The 20,635-nt window shown below is 37.4% G+C and overlaps 1 protein-coding gene across 15 annotated transcripts in view; it reads left to right on the forward strand.

The window, feature by feature from the left end:
• Positions 1-20,635, forward strand: part of USP6NL (USP6 N-terminal like) — a 256,383-nt gene that overhangs the window by 203,329 nt on the left and 32,419 nt on the right. For all 15 annotated transcript variants that reach the window (XM_070601422.1, XM_070601417.1, XM_070601419.1 and 12 more), the window contains 3 exons: positions 6,228-6,308; positions 14,825-14,932; positions 19,745-19,854. In XM_070601422.1, the coding sequence (XP_070457523.1) occupies positions 6,228-6,308; positions 14,825-14,932; positions 19,745-19,854 (299 nt within the window). The remainder of the gene's footprint in view (positions 1-6,227; positions 6,309-14,824; positions 14,933-19,744; positions 19,855-20,635) is intronic.

Consider the following 20,635-nt stretch of genomic DNA (forward strand, 5'->3'; position numbering starts at 1 on the left):
TTAATATCTATCCATGCATTGCGTATGTGTTTAGCCTTTACATCTGGATTATTTTTCATGTTAATAGTGAGAGGAACCTTGGACCAAATAGAAGATAAGTTAATACTATGTGGGTGATTCAGCAGTTGTGAAGTACTTACTATTCAACTGGTCCTGCATAGGCTTAAAAATACAGTCTCAGATCACTGGAGTTTAGGAAGCAACAAGAATATATTAGTCCCAGTTTTAATCTTTACACCCTCCTTGCCCCAAGAGGAGGGGCCAGTCCTGACTCAGAGGGGACATGACTTGAGACAATTGGGTATCAGATTGCTAACTTCAAACAAAAGTTTAATCCTTTCCTGAAAACAGCTCCTGGGAAGAAAAATACACAACAATGTACCGTTTATGTAGTCAGTGAAGGTAATGGAGAGATAGCAAAGGGAAAATAAGATAGAGATTAAGACCTCTGCATCATTTTCCTTTTTTTTTTTTTTTGAGGAAGGTTAGCCCTGAGCTAACTGCTGCCAATCCTCCTCTTTTTGCTGAGGAAGACTGGCCCTGAGCTAACATCCGTGCCCATCTTCCTCTACTTTATATGTGGGATGCCTACCACAGCATGGCTTGCCCATTATTTTCCTTTTGATATATGTGGTTCTGACATTCTCAGGGGAGTAGAATTTTCTTATACTGGGATGTCCTATATGACTTTAAAAATTGCCGTGATGAACACATCTTGTTCCGAGATCTTAGTTTTTGAGTACCATTCCTTATTAAAAAGAACTGCTGTTTCCTAAAGAAATGTCTGATCTAGGTCTAGGGTAGAAAAAGTGGAAAGTGAGCCTACATTATTTTGTGCCAGATGGGGCAGGTCTGAAGGATTCACTTGAAGGGGGACGTCTCCAACCACATAGGAGGCAGTCCCGCCAAATTTGGGACAATTTAAGCTTCAGAAAGAGTAAAGATGATAATGGATGAGACACATTGAATAAAATAGTCCTGTATACTATAGTGATATTAAAAAGGGGGAGGGGCTAGAAAGGAAAAACTATTTAATGGAAAGATGTCAGTTAATAATATAGAAGGAATCATAGAATTAGGGGGAAAAACCTGCCTTTGCCACAATCAGAATCAGAATTAATTTAGATAGGGATTATCAGTGGATGATAAGACCACTCAGTAGAGTTCTTAAGGAACTGGATGTTCAAACTGCCTGAAAGTATACCACACAGATTACTTAATTAGTTGCAAAAGGGAATTTCTCTATTAATTAATGCAGAAGTTGGGCAAATACCACTTCACCAGGGGATCAAAAGTTATGTCATTGGTAGTGGTACAAATCGACATGGTACGTCTCTGGATGTGATGCCAGGGGAAGGGTACATCATCACCTCTGTAATACTCCTGCCAAAATCTAGTGGAAACAGTTAGAGCCAAATAGTGTGGGCTGGACTCTTCCAATATGACAATGTCGTGAAAGTTAAAAAAAGGCCAGGGAACTCTTCTAGAGTGGAGGCACCTAAAGAGATGGGCCAGTAAAGGCTATGCATGATCCGTGATTGGACTCTGAGTCCCTCCTGCCCCCCCAAAGAAAAACAGCGATAAAGAACACTTTTGGGACAAGTGGGAATTTTGGTAGATGAGCTGTTTATTTCAAAATAATGAACAAATTTTAAATTTCTTGGGTGTAATAGTGATACTGTGATTATGTAGGATAGTGTGTCTTGTTCTTATGTGATATGTACTTGAAATATTTGGAGATGAAATGCTCATGATGTCTGTGATTTTCTAATAGGTCAGCCAAAAAAAAAAAAACCAATCTAAATAGGTGATGAAAGCTAGCAAAATGTTAATAATTGGTGGATTTGGGTGAAGCATATATAAGTATATGGTACACTGTTCTTCCAACTTTTCTGTAGGTTTGAAATATTTCAAAATAAAAATTGGGAAAAGTAGGATGTCTGTGTATAAGGTCAGTAGAGTTATTTAATATCAATCTTGTATGGATTTCTAACATCAGTAGTCCTGCCTTGTGGCAGCATTTTGAAAAGTGTTGCCAACATAATGAGATGATATCATTTCTAGCATTATGTTACATTAGAGATACTATTATAATTCACTTCTGGTTACTTCCATGTTATAATGATTGAAATACTATCAAGAGTATTTATGATTTGGGTCTGTCTATTCATATTCATTTTCCTTCCCACTCCTCTACCTCTGGGACCACAGAATACTATTAATGGCTTCCTAGTACTGTTTATGTGTCTTTTCTTATGTAAACTGTGTTTAACTTTAAAATGTTTATTTAACTTTTCTTATATAACAACTACAGTTTTGTTTGATAAGATTAAATGGGAAATATATGATATGATTCCTGTACTCAAGGAGTTCATACTTTAATAATAATAATTATTATATTTGGGCACTTAGGCCAACTAAAACACAAGTATTAGGTGCTATAACAATAATCATAATAATTCTCATTTTATAAAAAGACAAGAAAACTAAGATGCAGAAAGATTAAGTAACTTGCCCCAAATGAAAAAGATAGGAAGGGGCAGAGCTCAGATTTGAACTCAGGCCAACTGAGTCCTTAATCCATGCCATGAAATGCTGAAGAAACAGTTTATTTTGCTTGGAGCATGGAAGCATTTGGGAAAAGTTCCAAACCCTTGACTGGGTCTTAAGAAGATGCGTAGGATTTTGCCAAATGATGGTGAGGAAGAGTATCACAGGCAGACGAATAGCAAACATTTGTCAAAGAGGCGTGGAAATACATGTGTGTTGGGAATGACACATAGTTCAAGGTGGCCAGATCAGAAAAGCAGCAGGAAGTGAAACTGGATGGTGAATTGGGGCCATATTGTGAAGGGTCATCCATGTAGAAGTTTGAACTTTATTCATAGATAACGGGTAGCCATTGGAAGATTTTAAACTGGGATGCATTTAAAAAGCTGAAGCTTTTGTGGAGGTTGGATTAAAGTTAGGGCCACCAGTAAGGAGTTTCTGCCCACCTAGGAGTTAGGATTGTCAGAACTAGGGCAGAGGACGTGATGGAAACAAGAGATGTGGAGGGGGCCAGTGGGGTGTAGTCTGGGTGTGGCAAGGAAGATAAAGGGAAGACTGAAAACAACTTAAGATTCTAGTGTGATTGACTTAGTGTGTAGTGATGCTGTGAATTCACGTTAGGGAAAAGAAGGGTAATAGTGGCATGTTTAGGGAAATAGTTTCAGACATGTTGAGTTGGAAACATTTGCTGAACTTCCAGGTTGAGATTCTAACTTGCTGTTATATTTTAGTGTGTTTTGGTGTTACCGAGTCCATGGCAAGATATGATGTTCCTTCATCTGTTTTTCTAAAGCACTTAAGTTCACATTTGTCACATCTGTTTTCGGTTACTTCTTACTTCAGAATAAATTCTGGAATCATTAGCTGTAGCATGTTTGGAGATAAAGTATAGTTTTATCCATGAATTATAGATTCATGAGTGGAGGAAAAAAAAGACACATGCATTCAAGTCTGGTGTGGTTGAACTGGCAGCATTGTGGAGTTAACATTTAAACCTGATTTGAACTACTGATAGGTAATTTTAAGATCTTAACAGCCTGGGAGCTTTTCCCAAGGTTTTTGTATATATATAAAACTGTATATAAAGCTGTAGGGGAAAGAAAAGCATGCTTAATGGTTCTTAAAATTGGGTGTGTTTTATCCTTGCATGTGAGAATGTGTAGCATTTAAAATAATTTATATATATGATAAGCATTAGAATACAAAAGTGTTCTTTTAAAAAATACTTCTTAAAGTGATTCATTGATAATTCATAGTTATAAAAATGAAAGATAGCAAGAGACCTGGTAGGTCTCAGCAGGGTTGTTCCCAGCAGCGTGTATGTTATTATGCTCCTGGGTTGGCTTGAATTATTTGGTGTTTTCCTGTGGGTGGAGGAAGGGATTATGCTTTGAAGAAGTCAGGGAAGGAAGTGCAGAAGAACAAAAAATACCAAATGGCAACTTAGATCAATCTTAATTTTTCACAGCTTGGCCTTCTCTGAAGTCACATTTAGCAGAAACATTAATTAGATTTCAGTGCCCCACTGAGTTTTAAAATTAAACATATTTCTGGAACCATCTGCAACATTTTATCACTAATAATATAATGAAGAATATGCTTAGTCCTTTGAAAAATGGGAATTATAACAGAATATCTTTTGCTCACAAGCGATCATCTTTTATTATGCAAAGCCCATCAAAATTTGTACAAAGAGTTAAGAAGTAATTAAAGAGTTTTAAGAATATGCCTAAAAATAAAATTCTATAAAAATATTCTTATTAGTGAGAATCTTCTCCTAAATTCAGGGTTTTCTTTGGGATTTTATACTTCTTTTAAATCTAAAAATATTGTTGGTGGGGATACGCCATCTGCCTGAGGCTGGATTGAAGACAGTCAGTAAGGAGCTCTTGCCTTCACCCAGGAGCTGTGATTGCCTGAGCCAGCGCAGGGGCGTGATGGAAGCAGGAGACACAAGACGTGGTGGCTAAGAGTGCAGGTCCCGAGGCCACACTGCCCAGCTGTGGACCCCTGTTCAAACTTGAACTTCCTCGGTTGGGGAATTTAGACAGATCGCTTCATTCCTTATTTGTGAAGTGAGGGTGATTATCCCTGCCTCATAGGGCTGTCGTGAGCGTACATTCTGACCATAAAATGTATCCTCAGAACTATTTTCTTTCCTGTGTAGTCTTCCATTTCCGTTGCTTTCTCTTCATATACTTATTACACTTACAGAGGCCTCCAGAAAAGAAAATCTGGGGATTGAGGAAAATTAATAAATTAGCATAATCTCAGCTCACTCCTAAGAAAGAATTATGGTGGGTTTTGTTCTCATGAAAATGAAATAATGAATTAGGAGCCTCCTCTGAGCCCAGGATTGCTCTAGGCAGTGGGGAAACAGCAGATGTCCCAGCCTTCCTGGAGCAGAGAGTGGTTGGGGGAGTGTAGGTCAGGTGTGCCCGAGCAGTGGCCTTCCGAATCCCGAACCCCAGAAGGAGACAGGCTCCCTTACCTGGTCACAGACAGGGAGATCACTGCAGACTTCTCGGTTGAAGAGGGTGTTTTTTCTTGCCTGAAAGGAGGGAGTGCAGCGTGCTTTCTGAGGGTAGTCAGGCTCCCAAGAAAAGGGACAGAGGACTGTACATGCTCAGTTCTTTTTTTAAATTTACTAATCAGGTAAGTCACTCTACCGCCTTAGGAGTGAATAAGAGATTGGACAGCAGGCCCAAGTACTTAGGAAAAAAATATCCTTGCTGGAAACCGAAGAAGTGAGGAAGAAGCATTTTCTCTACCACCTTCCCCACTCTCCAGCTTTGCCCAAATCCCAATTTAGTGTGACATCCAAGACCTCCGCCCATGCCTATGTTTCAGCCTCGTCTCCTGATGCTGCCTTTTTTAGGCCCTTGCTGAGCGGAATTATCTCAACACTGCACCTACCCATGCTTAGAATGTTCTTTCCCACACTGCTCTAGATAAAAACCCTAATAATCTTCCAGTTCTTCATTTAGGGCTCATCTTCTCTGATTTGCCTGGGTGGATTTGACTGCTCTTCCATCAAGACCTTCTATTACCCTTTCTGTCCCTGTGTCGTAGCATCCGTCACAGTACTGTCGATTTCCATGTCAGTTGCCCCTAGCAGATGGTGAACTTTCTTTAGGGTAGCAACTATTATTTATTTTTGTGTAATTTTCACTAGCATAGTGCTGGTTATATATCAATCACTTCACAAATAAATAAATGCCCAATTCTTCTTTAAAAAACCAACTCTGTCACTGAAAACATTGAGATGCTGGAATTCAGTAAAATGTGAAAAAGAGAATGGAATTTGAAGTTGTGTTTTTGTTGCTTCATAAAAAATATTTCAAAATATTTTAAAATTTCCTTTTTGTTTAGATTTGTGGAATATACAACATTTTCAGTGATTAGTTTAAAAGTGTTGGCACACTTAAACAATTCCTTTCTCTTTACCTATCCCAGTGGAGCATCTCCTGTGTATCTTAACTTTACCTATGAAATACTGGTCGATACAACTGTAATATCGTCCAACTGTAAAATGCTAGATAAGATATTTGCTATCTAATATAGCTTAACTTTCTTAGTAGTCCTTTTTTTAACAACATTTTCTTTGACATTTTTTGTAATTTGTAAGTAAAGAAGCCTCAAGTAAATAGTAACAATGAATTTCAATTTTATTTCAGCAAAAGCACCTGGAAATTGAAAGAACTACAAAATGGTTGAAAATGCTGAAAGGATGGGAAAAATACAAGAATACTGAAAAGGTAATTAAAAATAATGTTACTTCCTGATGAAACCTATACAAGTTCACTGTGGATTTTTTCACTAAAAGTTTCTCTTTGATTATAATAGTATTACATTCATATTCTTTTTTAAAATTTTAGTTTAATTTAATTTAGTGGGGTGCCTCAAATTGGGGGTCTTTATAACAGAATAGCCAACTCAAATTGGTTTGGACAATTAAGAGGATGCATTGGGCAGTCCAGAGGTAGGATGGGTTTCAGGAGTGGTTTAATTCATCTAGTTGGTTATGCTGCCTGTGACTTAGTTTCTTTCCATCTCTCTTCACTGCCTTCTGCAGTGGCAACTTCATCTTGAGGTGGGCTTCCCTTTGGGATCAAAATCATTGCAGTGGTTCTGGGCGTCATATCCACATTCACACTGCTCAGAAGGAGAGAGAGGGCTGGCCTCCAAAAGCTTTCCCTGACGCAGGAGCCAATCTCCTTTTTCAAAAGCTTCCAGCAAACTTCCTGTTAAGTCTTTTTGCCCTGCATTGAGTTTGTGCTAAGCCTTAAACCAGTTAAAAAAAAATATACACGTCTATTAATATCACCACCAATCTTATAAGAAAGGCCTTTAACTATTGGTAACTGTGAAGTTCATAGTGGTGGAAGTTTTCCAAAATTCTGATTTTTGCCTGAAAGGTCAAATGTTACCAGTGGCAACAGATACTGTGAGTTATTTTCCTTAGTGTGACAGGCGAACTTCATTGTTTTTTGAGAGAACGTCTGTTAAATACCTAAATCTGAACAACCATGGTTGGTTAGTCGGTTGTTCTTTCGAGTAATAACGGTATTCCACGAAAAAAGCAGTTGGTTCAGATCATGATTCAAACAGTTCAATAAGTGCTTTTTCTTGAGGCCAACACTGTCCTGCATATGCAGCAAAAGGACTCTGTGTGTTCTTGCCATTTCGTCTCAGTGTTAATGAGACGTGTTTTCAAGAGTTGAGATTTAATAAAGGTAATCATTTCTACTGCTTCTTCAAGGGCATTCGTAAGTGAAGCTTACTCTCTTTAAACTGTGAGAGAAGAACACAGTGACAGCTGGCGTGGTCCCACTCCTGTCTGATTTCTGCCCGAGTGCCAGTAGTTTCACCAGCATTGCTTGTCTACTGTCAGTGCCAAAGTCAGCAGAGAACGGCAATAACATTTTAGTATTATTATGAAAATAGTTTTGACCTCGTGGACCATGCTTTGAGAACTGCTGACATCTAAGCTTCGGTTCCTCATCTGTAAAATGGGGATCATAATAGCCATATCAGAGGGCTGGAGATGTAATGATTTAGCGCCTGTAAAGCACTTAGCATCGAACCTTCCATGCAGCAAGCATTCAGTAAATGTTAGCTACCACCAGTGGCTTTTCGAAGGAAGGCTGGACAGTGAAGTTTAATGGAAAAAAGAAATCTTCCGTAGTTGGACAGCAAAACACAACTGAGGTAACTAGGATTTTGGTTTGTTTCCTCACACTTCTTTTCTCAGTAATATTTTTTTTCCCGTTTTGCATAGATATAAATTGTTCTATGTCAGCATTTGCCAAGAAGAATTCCAGGGAGTGTCACTTCCTTGGGTTCTAATGGCTATCACATAGAAGCAGTATTGCCTAGTGGTTAAGCAACAGATGCTGGAGCCAGCCTATCCTGGCTTCAAACTCCAGCTCCGTCACTTTACTAGCTGTGTCACCTAGGAGAGGATATTTAACCTTTTTCTGCCCTAGTTTGTTCATCTGTAAAATGGGGATAATAATAATACCTGCCTCAGAGAATCATTTTGAGGATTAAATAAGTTAATTCATGTAAGGCGCATAGAACAGTGCCTGACAATTAGTGTGCGGTCAATAAGTGTTGCTTGTTATTGCATGAGAAAAGGGCTCTCTGGTTAAATAAAATTGGGAAAATTAGAGCTGAACAGAGTGAAGCAAGCTTTACATACTACAAGTCTCCTCAGAATCTTTAACGTTATAACATGTGGTAGAAATTTTTACGAAGGACCTTAAATTGCATGACATTTACTCAACCACAGAAATCGTTTTGTCATGGGAGATCTCTCAGGACTAACATCACTTTTCTTTTTGAGCATCCTAAATATCCTTATTTAAAGTCTGTTAGACTCTTATTTTATTTTCCTTAGGAGCGAGTTCATTTTTTGTGTTGCTGACTTTATCGTCTGTATATTTTAGCACTGGGTTAGAACTCAAGATGTTTTTAAGAGGAATCAGTTCAAAGTAGAATGTTAGTTACAACACCTGTACTCTTGTTTCATATTTGCTGTCTCTCAGACTGGCCCAAGTTGACAGCTACTTTACCTTATGTCTTTGTGGAAAGATTGCTCAAGTGGTAATTACAGGATAAATTTCAGTGCATTGTACTTACGCTTTATTCTCACATTCAGTCTAATGAAACATTTGTAGAATTTTATGGCTTGATGTTCTTCTCTAGTATATGTATATCTATGAGAGTATGTAAGCCTCTATAAAAATGAGCAATTCTGCTAGGCTATTATTCTGACAGCAACTCTGGCTAATGTAGTTCCCATTAAGAGAGATTTTAACAACACTACTTCTTTGATGTATAATTTCAAAGCACTTTTCCACAACTACAATGCTAGAATTATTTGATGATATATATGGTTCAATTCAGTGTAAAACAGAATGCACTGTCTAAAAGAATTGCTGCTTTCACTTCATACCTAGTTTTCAATTGCATTAAGTGAAAAAGTAGTGTATACTTTCTTGTCCTCTAAGAGGTAGTGTAATTTTTCCCTCCGTAGATTCCTTACTTATAGAGTAGTAATACAAAGAAATTTCTAAAAATATCTTGAAATAAAAATATAACTCTGATAGAGAATATTTGGACTTTTGGAATATGAGCTTAAAGTGAAAAAAGTTTCCATTAAGGTTGTTTGTGTTGTCTGTGTGTTGTCACAGTGAACACTGTGACTCAGTTCTCACTGCCACCTATGTATAGTAGTATTGCAGTTTTAAAATATAGTCTGTTGTAAACTAAGAAGTGACGTTATCTCTGCTAACTGGAGACCTGTATGATTTAACTAGTCATGATATGATTGTGTCTAAGCTATGTCTCGCAGAGTACTTACAATAGATACATATTTTTTTTTATTGGGTTATTGATAGGTTACAATCTTGTGAAATTTCAATTGTACATTAATGTTTGTCAGTCATATTGTAGGTGCACCACTTCACCCTTTGTGCCCACCCCCCACCCCACCTTTCCCCTGGTATCCACTAAACTGTTCTTGGTCCATAGTTTTAAATTCCTCATATGAGTGGAGTCATACACAGATTATCTTTCTCTCGCTGGCTTATTTCACTTAACATAATTCTCTCAAGGTCCATCTGTATTATTGCAAATGGAATGATTTTGTTCTGTTTTGCAGCTGAGTAGTATTCCATTGTATATATGTACCACATCTTCTTTATCCATTCGTCTAGATACATATATTTTTGTTGTTGTTGGTCAAATAACTAATGGACTCATATTAGCCAACATTTTGTTTTACTTATGGGAAAATGGAGGCACAATGTTTAGAAATAAATTTCCCAAGGCCATACAGCTTGTTAGTGATAAGAAAGAGATCCCACATCCAGACTCCAGGGCTTGTTTATTGTACCATCTTTTAGCCTGGCTTTCCCTTTTGGTGGTTGTCAATAGAAGGTCAGAAGGAAATAGAATGCACTTATAAGAGGCAGTAGGGCCTTGTGGATGGTTTAAGACTGTTTCAGATCAGGAGACTCATGCCTATTTGGAGGCAGAGACAAAGGAGCCAGTGGAACAGGGATGATTGAAGGAAATGAAGGGGCAGGAAAGAGCATAACAGCTCAGAGAGTGGACGTTTATTTCGTGGCGAACGCTTGCACTTTTGAAAGTTCCACAGAAGTGGGGCAAACTTGCTGGACTAAGTTTGCTCACTGGCAGCCATGATGATGTGGACTGGCACATTTATCACCATTTTGAAATCACTAAGGTTAGAAGTATTGAAAATCTTTGTCAGTTGATGGAATTTTTTTTTAGTTGATGGATTTTTAAATGCATCTGTGTGACTGAAATAGACTGCTTGATTCTATTGGCAAGTGAACAAAGATACTGAAAGCAAAAGGTAGATTTCAGGCAACCTTAATTTATTATTCTTTCAAGATTTTATATTATCTATAAAATAAATTTGTAGTAGAATTTTAAAGATACTGATTTTCAAATTTCAATATTAAAATATCATTAAAATCCAGCCATAGACATTCTATATCATGGTTGTTAAGACTGTGATCTCTGAAGTCAGACTGACTGAATTTCAGTTTTTCTTCCACAGTTGTATGACTTTGAGCTAGTTGGTTTACCTTTCTACGTCTTAATTTTCTCATCCGTAAAATGGGCATGATAATAATAGTACCTACCTCTTTAGGAATGTAATAATATTGGAATAAATTGATCTAGAAACACATATGCCAGCCCCTAATAAATAATCAGAAAATCTTAGTGTTGACTGTTATTAACATTGTTATTACTATTGATTCATCTTTATCCTTATCCTCATACCTGCCCTCATTTGGCCTTCCTGGCAAATTCCTACGTCTCCTTCAGTATTGAATTTATTGTCATCTTCTCTAAAGGAAATCTTTCCTAACTCTCTCATGTAGAATTCGTTCTTCCTTTCTTCCATTATAGCATCTCTAGCAGTCTCAGGATGAGAGCCACTCTGTTGGACCAGTAAAAAGTGACCAGCACAGCAGATTCACTGCTCTCACCCCCAACACCTTTATCCCTAGAGTTTTTCGGGTTCCCTCTTAGGATCTCGTGCGTCCTGCTACATAAGGCCAGCTGCCCTTTGATACCGTTCCTGTGGCTCTAGACGGTGTAGTGCCTACCATTCCCCTTTCACCGCCCTGGCCCGCCTCTGGGGAGTCTATCTCCTTCACGACTTCTGCCATCAGGATGTGGTGCTCAGCTCTGATAGCAATTGGTGTATGTGACTTTGTTTTATTATTAAGGGTTGTCTTTTTATGTTATAATTATCTGCTTACATATTTATCTTCCCCGCTGCACTATGCGCCCAGGGAACTTTTCATGTTTGTAGCCGTTTACCCAGTAAGTGGACCACAAAGTAGGCAGTCATTACAACGTTTCTTTTCAGAATGAATGAATGAGTGAATGGTGTTCCTTTGTGCGTTGGGTGGAACAGCTATCACCTTCTGCGGATAAATACTGCTGCTTTACTAAAGCTGTGATCTCTAAGAGGCAGTGTGATTTGGTAGACATAGCCTAAAGTAGAGGTGAGAAGATGGAATTCTTTGACCTAGGCAAGCCGCTTCTCTGCGCCTTGGTTTCCTTCCGTTTAAAGTGGAACAGCACTCGCTCAGCCTGCATTACGGATTGTTATAGAAAATATGGGATACTACTTTGTCAGTGGAAAGATTCTCAACAAACGTAAACTGGACTACTGAACTGTGTTCTGGAGAGTACGCAAATTTTGTTATAACTGTTGTGCTTTGGTATAATTCCTGCTTTGCTTTACAAAATTTCCAAAATTTCTATGGCAGTTGAAAATTTGTGAGGAAAGTTATGGTACCATGATGTCAGTCCGTCACACAACAGTATAAGTGTTTGAAAAACAATAAGCATAACTTAAAATTTGGATTTTAGGGTCTCATAATTTAATTCTTTTTCTACTATGCGTGACTTTGTGTACATGTTTCATTTTGTTATTTCCTACAGCTTGAATTCCAGATACATCCCTTTTCATATTTCTTTTAAGGTTTAAGTGCAATCGTATTATTATTTTAATGCTTCCTACTCTTGGATTTCCTTCATATTTTCTGTTCCACGTATTTCAGTAAGTCCAGTTGAGCAGAACAAGGGATACTACATGCATCATGGTCTTGGAAAGATGGTCTTTGTGTTTTTTAAAAAGTAAAATCAGTATGTTTTCCTAACTGATAGCATCTTGTGTGTGGCTTTGGGCAAATTATTGTACCTCTGTGTGATTCACTTTCAACAGCTGTAAAATTGAGGTAGTAGTGTCTCATAGAGTTGTTGATTTGATTAAATGAGATAAATATCTGTAAATAGCTTCAGGTAGTCTCCTGTACATAGTGAATGCTCAGTGAAAGTTGGCTGTAATTGTTGCTGTTGATGATGACAGTGACCTTGCAGCAGTGTTCCTTTGTCACTCTTTTCCATATGTGCCTCACTTTTCATTTTAGTCCTGGAGTGGCACTGGGACCATTGACTTTTTATTTCTACCTGAAAGCTTTCTATTATTTCTTCTTAATTTAATCATAGTAATTCAACTGATTTTTTAATTTTGGATTTAACTTCAGGATGAATAATGGGCAGCAATTTATATATAATTGTTGAATACAGAGTTGAATGAAAGCAATAAAATGATGTCTAAAGTCTTTTCAAGTAATATACTTCAAGAAATATAATTCAGAGCTCTTATTTTACTCATTGAAAAACATTAGTCTAATGGAGATTCAGGTCCATGGAAGTTAATCTGTTTACCTGCCATCTTATTCTACTTGACTAGTACAATTCGCTTTTCACATTTGCAATAATTTCCACAGTTTCTGATGTATTTTTATCAGATGTTTACAGTACAGCATATTTATTCTAGAAATTTAGGAGATAATTTGAAGTTACTTTTAGTGGATGATAGTCCACTAAAAAGTGCTATGTATTATAATTTTGAGATGAATAGAAATGACAGACTTTCTTTAGGAAAATAAATCTTAAATTCTCTTGTTTTTTTTACTGTACTCAGTTTGCAATTAATGGTGCTAAGTGTTTAGTACATGGGAAATGTTGCAAGTAGCAGTCTCATTTACACAGAGCCTTTCTGTATTAGATTCTTCCAGTTAGAGCTACAGCACGAGTTAAAATTTTGATGATTCTAGTCACTATCTGCTGAAATGTCAAACTTGAGGCATATTATGTTTATACCAAAAGAACAGAACTGAAATTATGTAATTATCTAATTGAATCAACTTCACAGTGTTCATTGTTTCACAATAAAAGTTGTTCTACAGTGTCACTCATTTGAACCACATACTCAAAATTTCTTAAAGCTACATCGTGACTTAGTTACTAAAGATCTGGTTTTAAAAAATCTAAGTAGTATAATACTAGAATTTGAAGTTCTGCTTGTTGGTTCATAGCTCGTCAGCATTTCAATTATTAGAACTTGCATCTTACTTTCTTAACCATACTATTTAAATATACTATTTTAATTGTATAGGTAATTGTGTACCTAGTCTTACCTCCGTAAGATTTCTGCCATAATTTGCTTAATCATTTCCTTGTTTGGACATCTGCTTTTAAGTTTCAAAGTTTTATTATGCACAACTTTGTAATGACTGTAATAGGTCCGTATGTTATTTTGAATAATTAGCCTTGAGGAAAAAATTAGAATTAACAAGAAGTATATTGAGTCTTAGGATTCTTGAGTGGCAGCAGTATACTTTCAAGGACCCAAAGAGTTGATAATACTGATGATTTATGCCTCATTTCTTTCAAAAGTGGTGGTGTTCCTTCTTGATGAAGACTTACTAGTATTTTTTTTTTCTTTTGCTGAGAAAGATTAGCCTGAGCTAACATCCGTTGCCACTTTTCCTCTTTTTTTGCTTGAGGAAGATTAGCCCTGAGCCAAGATCTGTGCCAATCTTCCTCCACTTTGTATGTGAGTCACCATCATCACATGGCTGACTATAGTGGTGTAGGTCCATGCCCTGGATGTGAACCCACAAACCCAGGCCACCAAACAGAGCTTGCTGAACTTAACTGCTATGCCACAGGGTTGGCTTCGATTTATTGCCATTTTGATCTGATCAGATAGGATCAGTGTAAGAAAAAGATACAGATTTTCCTGAAGAAACTGTCAAGAATTGAAAAGAGGAGAGGAAAGAGGGAGAGTGAGTGTGTATATGTGTGAGAGAGAGAACTGAAGGTGTGGGTGGAATTAACTGAGTTATGAGATAGAAGGGAAAGAGCTTGATATGTTCTAGAGAGCCCCAGAGAGAAGGTGTTGGGAAAGAGATTCCGATTAGAGCCCTCTACGCTCCATGAAGAGACTTTTGGCACATGGCAACCTTTTTGCTATTTGGAGCCTTTTAGTCGGATGAGGAAATAGGAAGAAATGTGGAACTAGTTAATTATGTCAACAGGGAAAGTGTAAATCAAATGTTCACAACTTAAAAAAGAGCCCTGATTATGCTTTCATGCTACTTAAGGAGTACCTTTGTAGTAGAATGAAAATACTAATGTACTAGGCATTCCTAACATTTTCTCATTTGTTTATTCCACCTTTCTTTGTATCTATCTCCCTGTTAGGATCTGAGAAGTAGAGATGATAGGATCCAAATGTGCCATGTTACAATGTATCAGTTATCTTGGATGCTTTGAAAATAAAAGACTAACATTCATTAGTTTGGTTTAAGGGACTAGTCTAAATTTTATCAGTTTATAACCTTCAGTTTATATTTCTTTTGATCAGTTTCATAGGAGAATTTACAAAGGAATCCCACTCCAGCTCAGAGGTGAAGTCTGGGCTCTACTCCTGGAGATCCCTAAAATGAAAGAAGAAACGAGAGACCTTTACAGTGTGAGTATCTAAAACCAACCTGTTATTTTGAAATTGAAAAGTAAAATCTATCTCTTTAGCTTTCAAGGTGATGTTAGATATGTGTATCATTTGAAGTTATATTAAAATTATATGACATTGGGTTTTATAGACCTATTATCTTTTTCTTGATTGTTTTGTTTATTGCAACTTGCTTCCTAAATTTTAAACAAATACTTCAGTAAAAATAGTATTTTCTGTATGAATCAGTAAGCATAGATTGCTTTTCAAATACTTGAAATAATCAATCAATGTTGGAACATATTTGTGAGGAAAATTGACTGATTGTAGCTGCTCATTTGAAATGTAGTATTAATAAAGAGATCTATAGTATCACTTTTAGAATTTATGGGAAAATAACAGCAGAATTCAGTTTATTCACCTGCTGCCTGTATGTGATTAAATGTTTCGTTCTAAGTGTGAAAAAGGAGCATTTTCTTCCAAGATTATTAGGGTATCTCTAGGTTTTATTATTTATTAATAAAAATAACTTTCTATTTAACAACTTTTCACTCAGTGATGAGTAATACTTTCCCAAAATTAGCTAATGCATTGTTTACCTCGTTGTCATCTCAGCTATACCTTTTCTAGACCTAAATTTTATATTAACCTTTAAAAGAAATAAAAAGCTTATATCTAAAAATCATTTTGAAATAGGAAATGTATATAAATAGAATAAATTAAAATAGAATAAAATGGATAAAAGAAAAATTATTTATCATCGAAACCCAATACCAATTATAAAAGGGGCTTTGGAATACTCTTGATATTTTCTCTTTCATGTATATATGTATATATACATATTTTATAAAATTTAATCAAGATGAAAGGTAGTAAATACTGGTTAATTTAAAGAGTTACTTATTTTGTGTGACTAAAAGATTTTTAAAATTTGCTGTTTGGACCCTACGGAGACTATGAGTTTATGTCTCAGGATTTTAGAGTTTTAAATTATTTTAGTTTGTTGATTAGATATTTGCTTTTAGTCTCATAGTTTTAGAGCCAGTGTTGAAAATGCTGTCTGAGAGAACATGTATAAAATCTAACCCCAGCGTCTAGTACAGTGCACCTGGCATATGATAGGTACTCAGGAAATATTTCTTTAATTAATGAATAAAGAAAATTACTTTTCCTGAGCATGCTGTATTGGTTTCCTCAGGCCACCATAACAAAGTACCGCAAACTGAGTGGCCCAGAACAGCAGAAATTTATTCTTTCACCGTTCTAGAGGTTAGAAGTCTGAAATCAAGGTGTCAGCAGGACCATGCTCTCTCTCAAGACTCTAAGGAGGAATCCTCCCTTGCCTCTTCCTCACTTCTAGTGGTCACCAGCCATCCCTGGCGTTCCTCGGCTTGGAGCTGCATCACTCCAGCCTCCCCCTCCCGCTTCACGTGGCCTTCTGCCCTGTGTGAGTGTATCTCACCCTTGTAAGGACACCAGTCACTGGATTTAGGGTCCACCCTAGTCCCGTATGATCACATCTTAACTTGATTACATCTGCGAAGACCCTATTTCCAGATCAAGTCAACATTCACAGGTTCTGGGTAGACAGGAATTTTGGGGGGTCCCTATTCAACCCTGTACACATGCTAATAGTAGAAGTGTGCTTTCAGTTATATTTTAGACTTTTTCTACATAGAATAAAATTATCCAGGTACTGGTTAATATGAGAGAATCATTTAGTAAGAACCAATCATACAGTAACAACAGTAAAAGAAATGATTTGCCCATCAATACTTTCAAGCTTATAATTTCCAATACTATCATAAACATTGTTTTTACTACAAGTTTCCCAAGCATCATTAAACTGTCTTCCTTTCCCAGTTGCTCCTTCCTACTCTCCCTCTCCAAATACAGTATAAATTGTTCTCTTCAAGGTGGGAATTCAGTAGGAGTAAATCTACCTTTTCTTAACCTGCTAAGATTTTTCTCGGATTGGTGAACTTGTCCTGGCTCCTGAGCTGCTGCTCTTATCTGCGACTTTCTCCTGTTCTTTTAATTATGTCTCATTGTTATTTGACTTTCTTGCATCTATTGATATATTAAATATAAAAATATTTAAAGAACACATACAGATGATTATTTTTAAAGGTAAATTTTTGTAGCGTCCTCTGGACTGACTTTCATCAGAGGCAGCATATGATAATGTCTTAGTGGTCATATGATTCTAGCACAATAGTGTAAATATCTTCCTTGGTCGCCAGAACTCCGAAGTGTACTGTGGTTATTCTTCATGTTTTGAAAAGCTACAGAAGCTGCCTTTCTCTGAGCTCCCACCTCAAAACACAAATAGACACGTACTCACAAAACTCGTAACATACACACACGTATTCCAGAGAGCCTACTTCTTTCATTTTTAGCTTGTCAGGAATTAACAGTTATGTTTTTATATATATATTTTTGTATTGATTGAGGCAGAAATACATATTATCAGTACTTGGTAAATGAGTCAATATGACATATGTGTATAGATGTTTAATTATGCTTAAGCATGTAATCTCCCATCTGGTTCAACTTGGGAGATTAAACATACTCTTAGCTCCCTTCCCCCTGAAATGCCACTAAATTGACAGCAGAGTTTTTTATAAGGCAAACCCCAAGGAATAAGAAAAGGGGAGAAGAGATAACAGCTGCCAATTTTTGGAAACCAGAATTCAAACATTTAGTAAACTTAGTGAACCTGAGAAAACTAAATCCAAGCTGGCGGTGGGAAACTGGAGAAGCAGCCTGCTTTACATCTCAAAATCCCCAAAATGCTTGGTAATTGCCAACTCCAGGCACCTCTGAAAGTGGAGGTGAAGCTAAAGACAGTAGAAGTGGTTCAGAGTCGATTGCGGAAGCAGTTAGAGTCCCTTCGTCGCACTCCAAGCCTGGCCCGAGACTGGAGCATGACTGTTTAGAGAGGATAAAACAGGGGGCCTCTGAACTGGAGAGAACACAGACATTGCCGAGGGCAGGGCTGCTGTAAAGAAAGCACAGAGGAATCGAGTGTTCTGAGGGTGGGGCGGTCCAGCCTTTTCCTCCATTTGGGTCCCGGAGTTTTGGCAGCCAAGTGCCTGTCTTCCAGACAGGAGATCAGAAGAGCCTTCTCCAGGGAATATGACCAGCCTAAGAAACAAATCTAGATATTCTGACTTCAGGGGAACCCCAGTGAAACAGCACAGCAGGTCACTGTGCAGTGAAGACACAGTTGTGAAGCCCCATGTCTGCACACAGAGCTTTCCATTGGCTTTTTAGGGTTCTGCTTTAAATATAAGCAGACCACGAAATGCCACTATTCATCTGAAGAAAGGAGCCAACATGAAAACCAGACAAGAACAAATGGAAAAAAGCAACTTGTGAGAGACTATCGAGCGAGAAGAAAACTTAAAAAAAACTCACTAATATCTTCAGAGGGATCAAAATATTACATCCATAAAACAAGTAAGAGAATGCTCTAAAAAGGAACATTCGAGAACAACAAAGAGCTTATGAATATAAAAAATGATAGTAGAAATGAAAGATTCTAGAGGAGTGTTTGAAAATAGCAACTGAAGGAACTTCCCAGAAAGTATATGATTAAAGTCAAAGAGATGAAAAATAGTGGAGAAAATAGAAGAAAATTAATTGACAGCCCAGGAGAGCCTACAATGTAATAATAAGAGTTCCAGAAAGAGAAAATGAGAACATAGGAGAGGAGGAGTAGAAGTGGACAAAGGAATTACTGAAGACAATTTCTCAGAACTAAGAGATGTGAGTATGAGTATTTAAGATTGAGAACATTCATTAAGTGCCTGATCCTGTGGATAAAAATAGATCCAAACCAAGAACAGAAATGTGAAGTTTCAGAACATGGAGAGAGAAACTCCTATAAGCTTCTAGAGAGAAAAAGCAAATTTCATATAAAGAAACCAGAATTAGAGTGGCAACACTGGAAGCTAGAAGACAGTGAAGGAAGTGCCTTTTGAGCAAAAATATTTTCCAACTTAGAATTCTAAAATGGCCAGAAAGTTAAATAGGAAGGTAGAATTATCAAATGTTCAAACTGTCAAAAAATTTATCTTCCATATACCCTTTCACAGGAGCTACTGGAGGTGTGCTCCTCCAGCGCAAGGGAAACCAAGAAAGAAGAGGTGAGATCTGGGGAACAGGGGACCCAAGCAAAGGAGTAGGCCTAGCAGATGGTAAAGGGACCCCTCCCCTCACAAGACACCAGCTGCGCAGCAGGCCCAGCGGTCACCCAGCCGGACTGGAGCAGGTCAGAAAGCTCTGGGAGAGATGTCTGCAAGAGGTTGAAAGTGGGAGAATACCTGTTCTATTTAAATATCGCCAGAGGAGATTTATGCAACTTAAAGTGAGTTTGGGACTGAATTAGTGATAAGTATGTAGAAAATGAAGCAAATCAAGAAACAAGGCAATGATTAACTCCAAGGGAAGCAAAAATATTGTACTGGAAAGAAAAAAGAACTCATAGTGGACTGCATGGCTCAACTGTGAAGAACTTTCACGTGGTCTCAGTGGTGCAAACTCCAGAAAGTGCTCTATCCCAAATTCAAATCCAAATGTATTGACAGTATGGGAGGGAAAAGAGGCGGTGGGAGGAGGGAGAGGATGGGAGTGAGAGATGGGGGCATGGATGAGAGAGAAGCCTTTCACTATGGACCTTTTTATGTTGTTTTCATTTTTGAACCATAGGAATGATTTTCCTCAACCAAAAAAAGTTTTTAAATGAGAATTATCTTACTATTTGTCATAGACTTTTCAACAACTGATTTCCATAAAAATGTACTTTCTTCCCCTCTCTTTTCTCTTCAGAAATTAAAACACAGAGCGCGGGGTTGTTCACCTGATATCAGACAAATAGACCTTGATGTCAACCGCACGTTTAGGGACCATATTATGTTTAGAGACAGATATGGTGTTAAGTAAGTACAGTTTAATGTTATAAAGTGTACATAGTGTTTATAAATGTCTTTATCAAATTTTTTGTTAACTTAAAATGTGTGTGTTTAGGATGTCTTGTGTGAACTATAATTTTGATTCAGGTCCTAAAGATTTAAGCTTTTGCAGATCATTTGGTCCATGTTGTATGAAACTTAGGATCTAAGTTAACTTAAATTTTTAACCTTTTAGTGTAGGTGCTATAAAATTGGTGAAGAATCATTTTAGGATCTGGGAATTCTTAAAAATATAGTAGATACTTTTATTAAAAGTCTTAGAAGGGCCGGCCCCATGGCCGAGTGGTTGAGTGCGTGCGCTCCGCTGCAGTGGCCCAGGGTTTCTCCAGTTCGGATCCTGGGCGCAGACATGGCACTGCTCATCAGGCCATGCTGAGGCAGTGTCCCACATGCCACAACTAGAAGGACCCACAACTGAAATATACAGCTATGTACTGGGGGGATTTGGGGAGGAGAAGAAGAAAAAAAAGAAAAAAGAAGATTGGCAACAGATGCTAGCTCAGGTGCCAATCTTTAAAAAAAGAAAAGAAAAAGAAAGTCTTAGAAAAGAAATTAGAGGTTGTGTTACTTTTTGAGAACCATGTCAGTGACAAGTATCTTCCTATAAACTTGACTCCATGCATAGATGAAAGTAAAAAAAATGAGAAATGAATGAATGAAATTACTACGACAGTTTATGAATGAAAGGTACAGTTTTGCTGACCTCTGTATCAGTCAGGGTTCCACCAGAGAAGCAGAAGCCAGTAAG

The sequence above is a fragment of the Equus przewalskii genome, chromosome 30, assembly GCF_037783145.1.
Source record: "Equus przewalskii isolate Varuska chromosome 30, EquPr2, whole genome shotgun sequence".
NCBI lineage: Eukaryota > Metazoa > Chordata > Mammalia > Perissodactyla > Equidae > Equus > Equus przewalskii.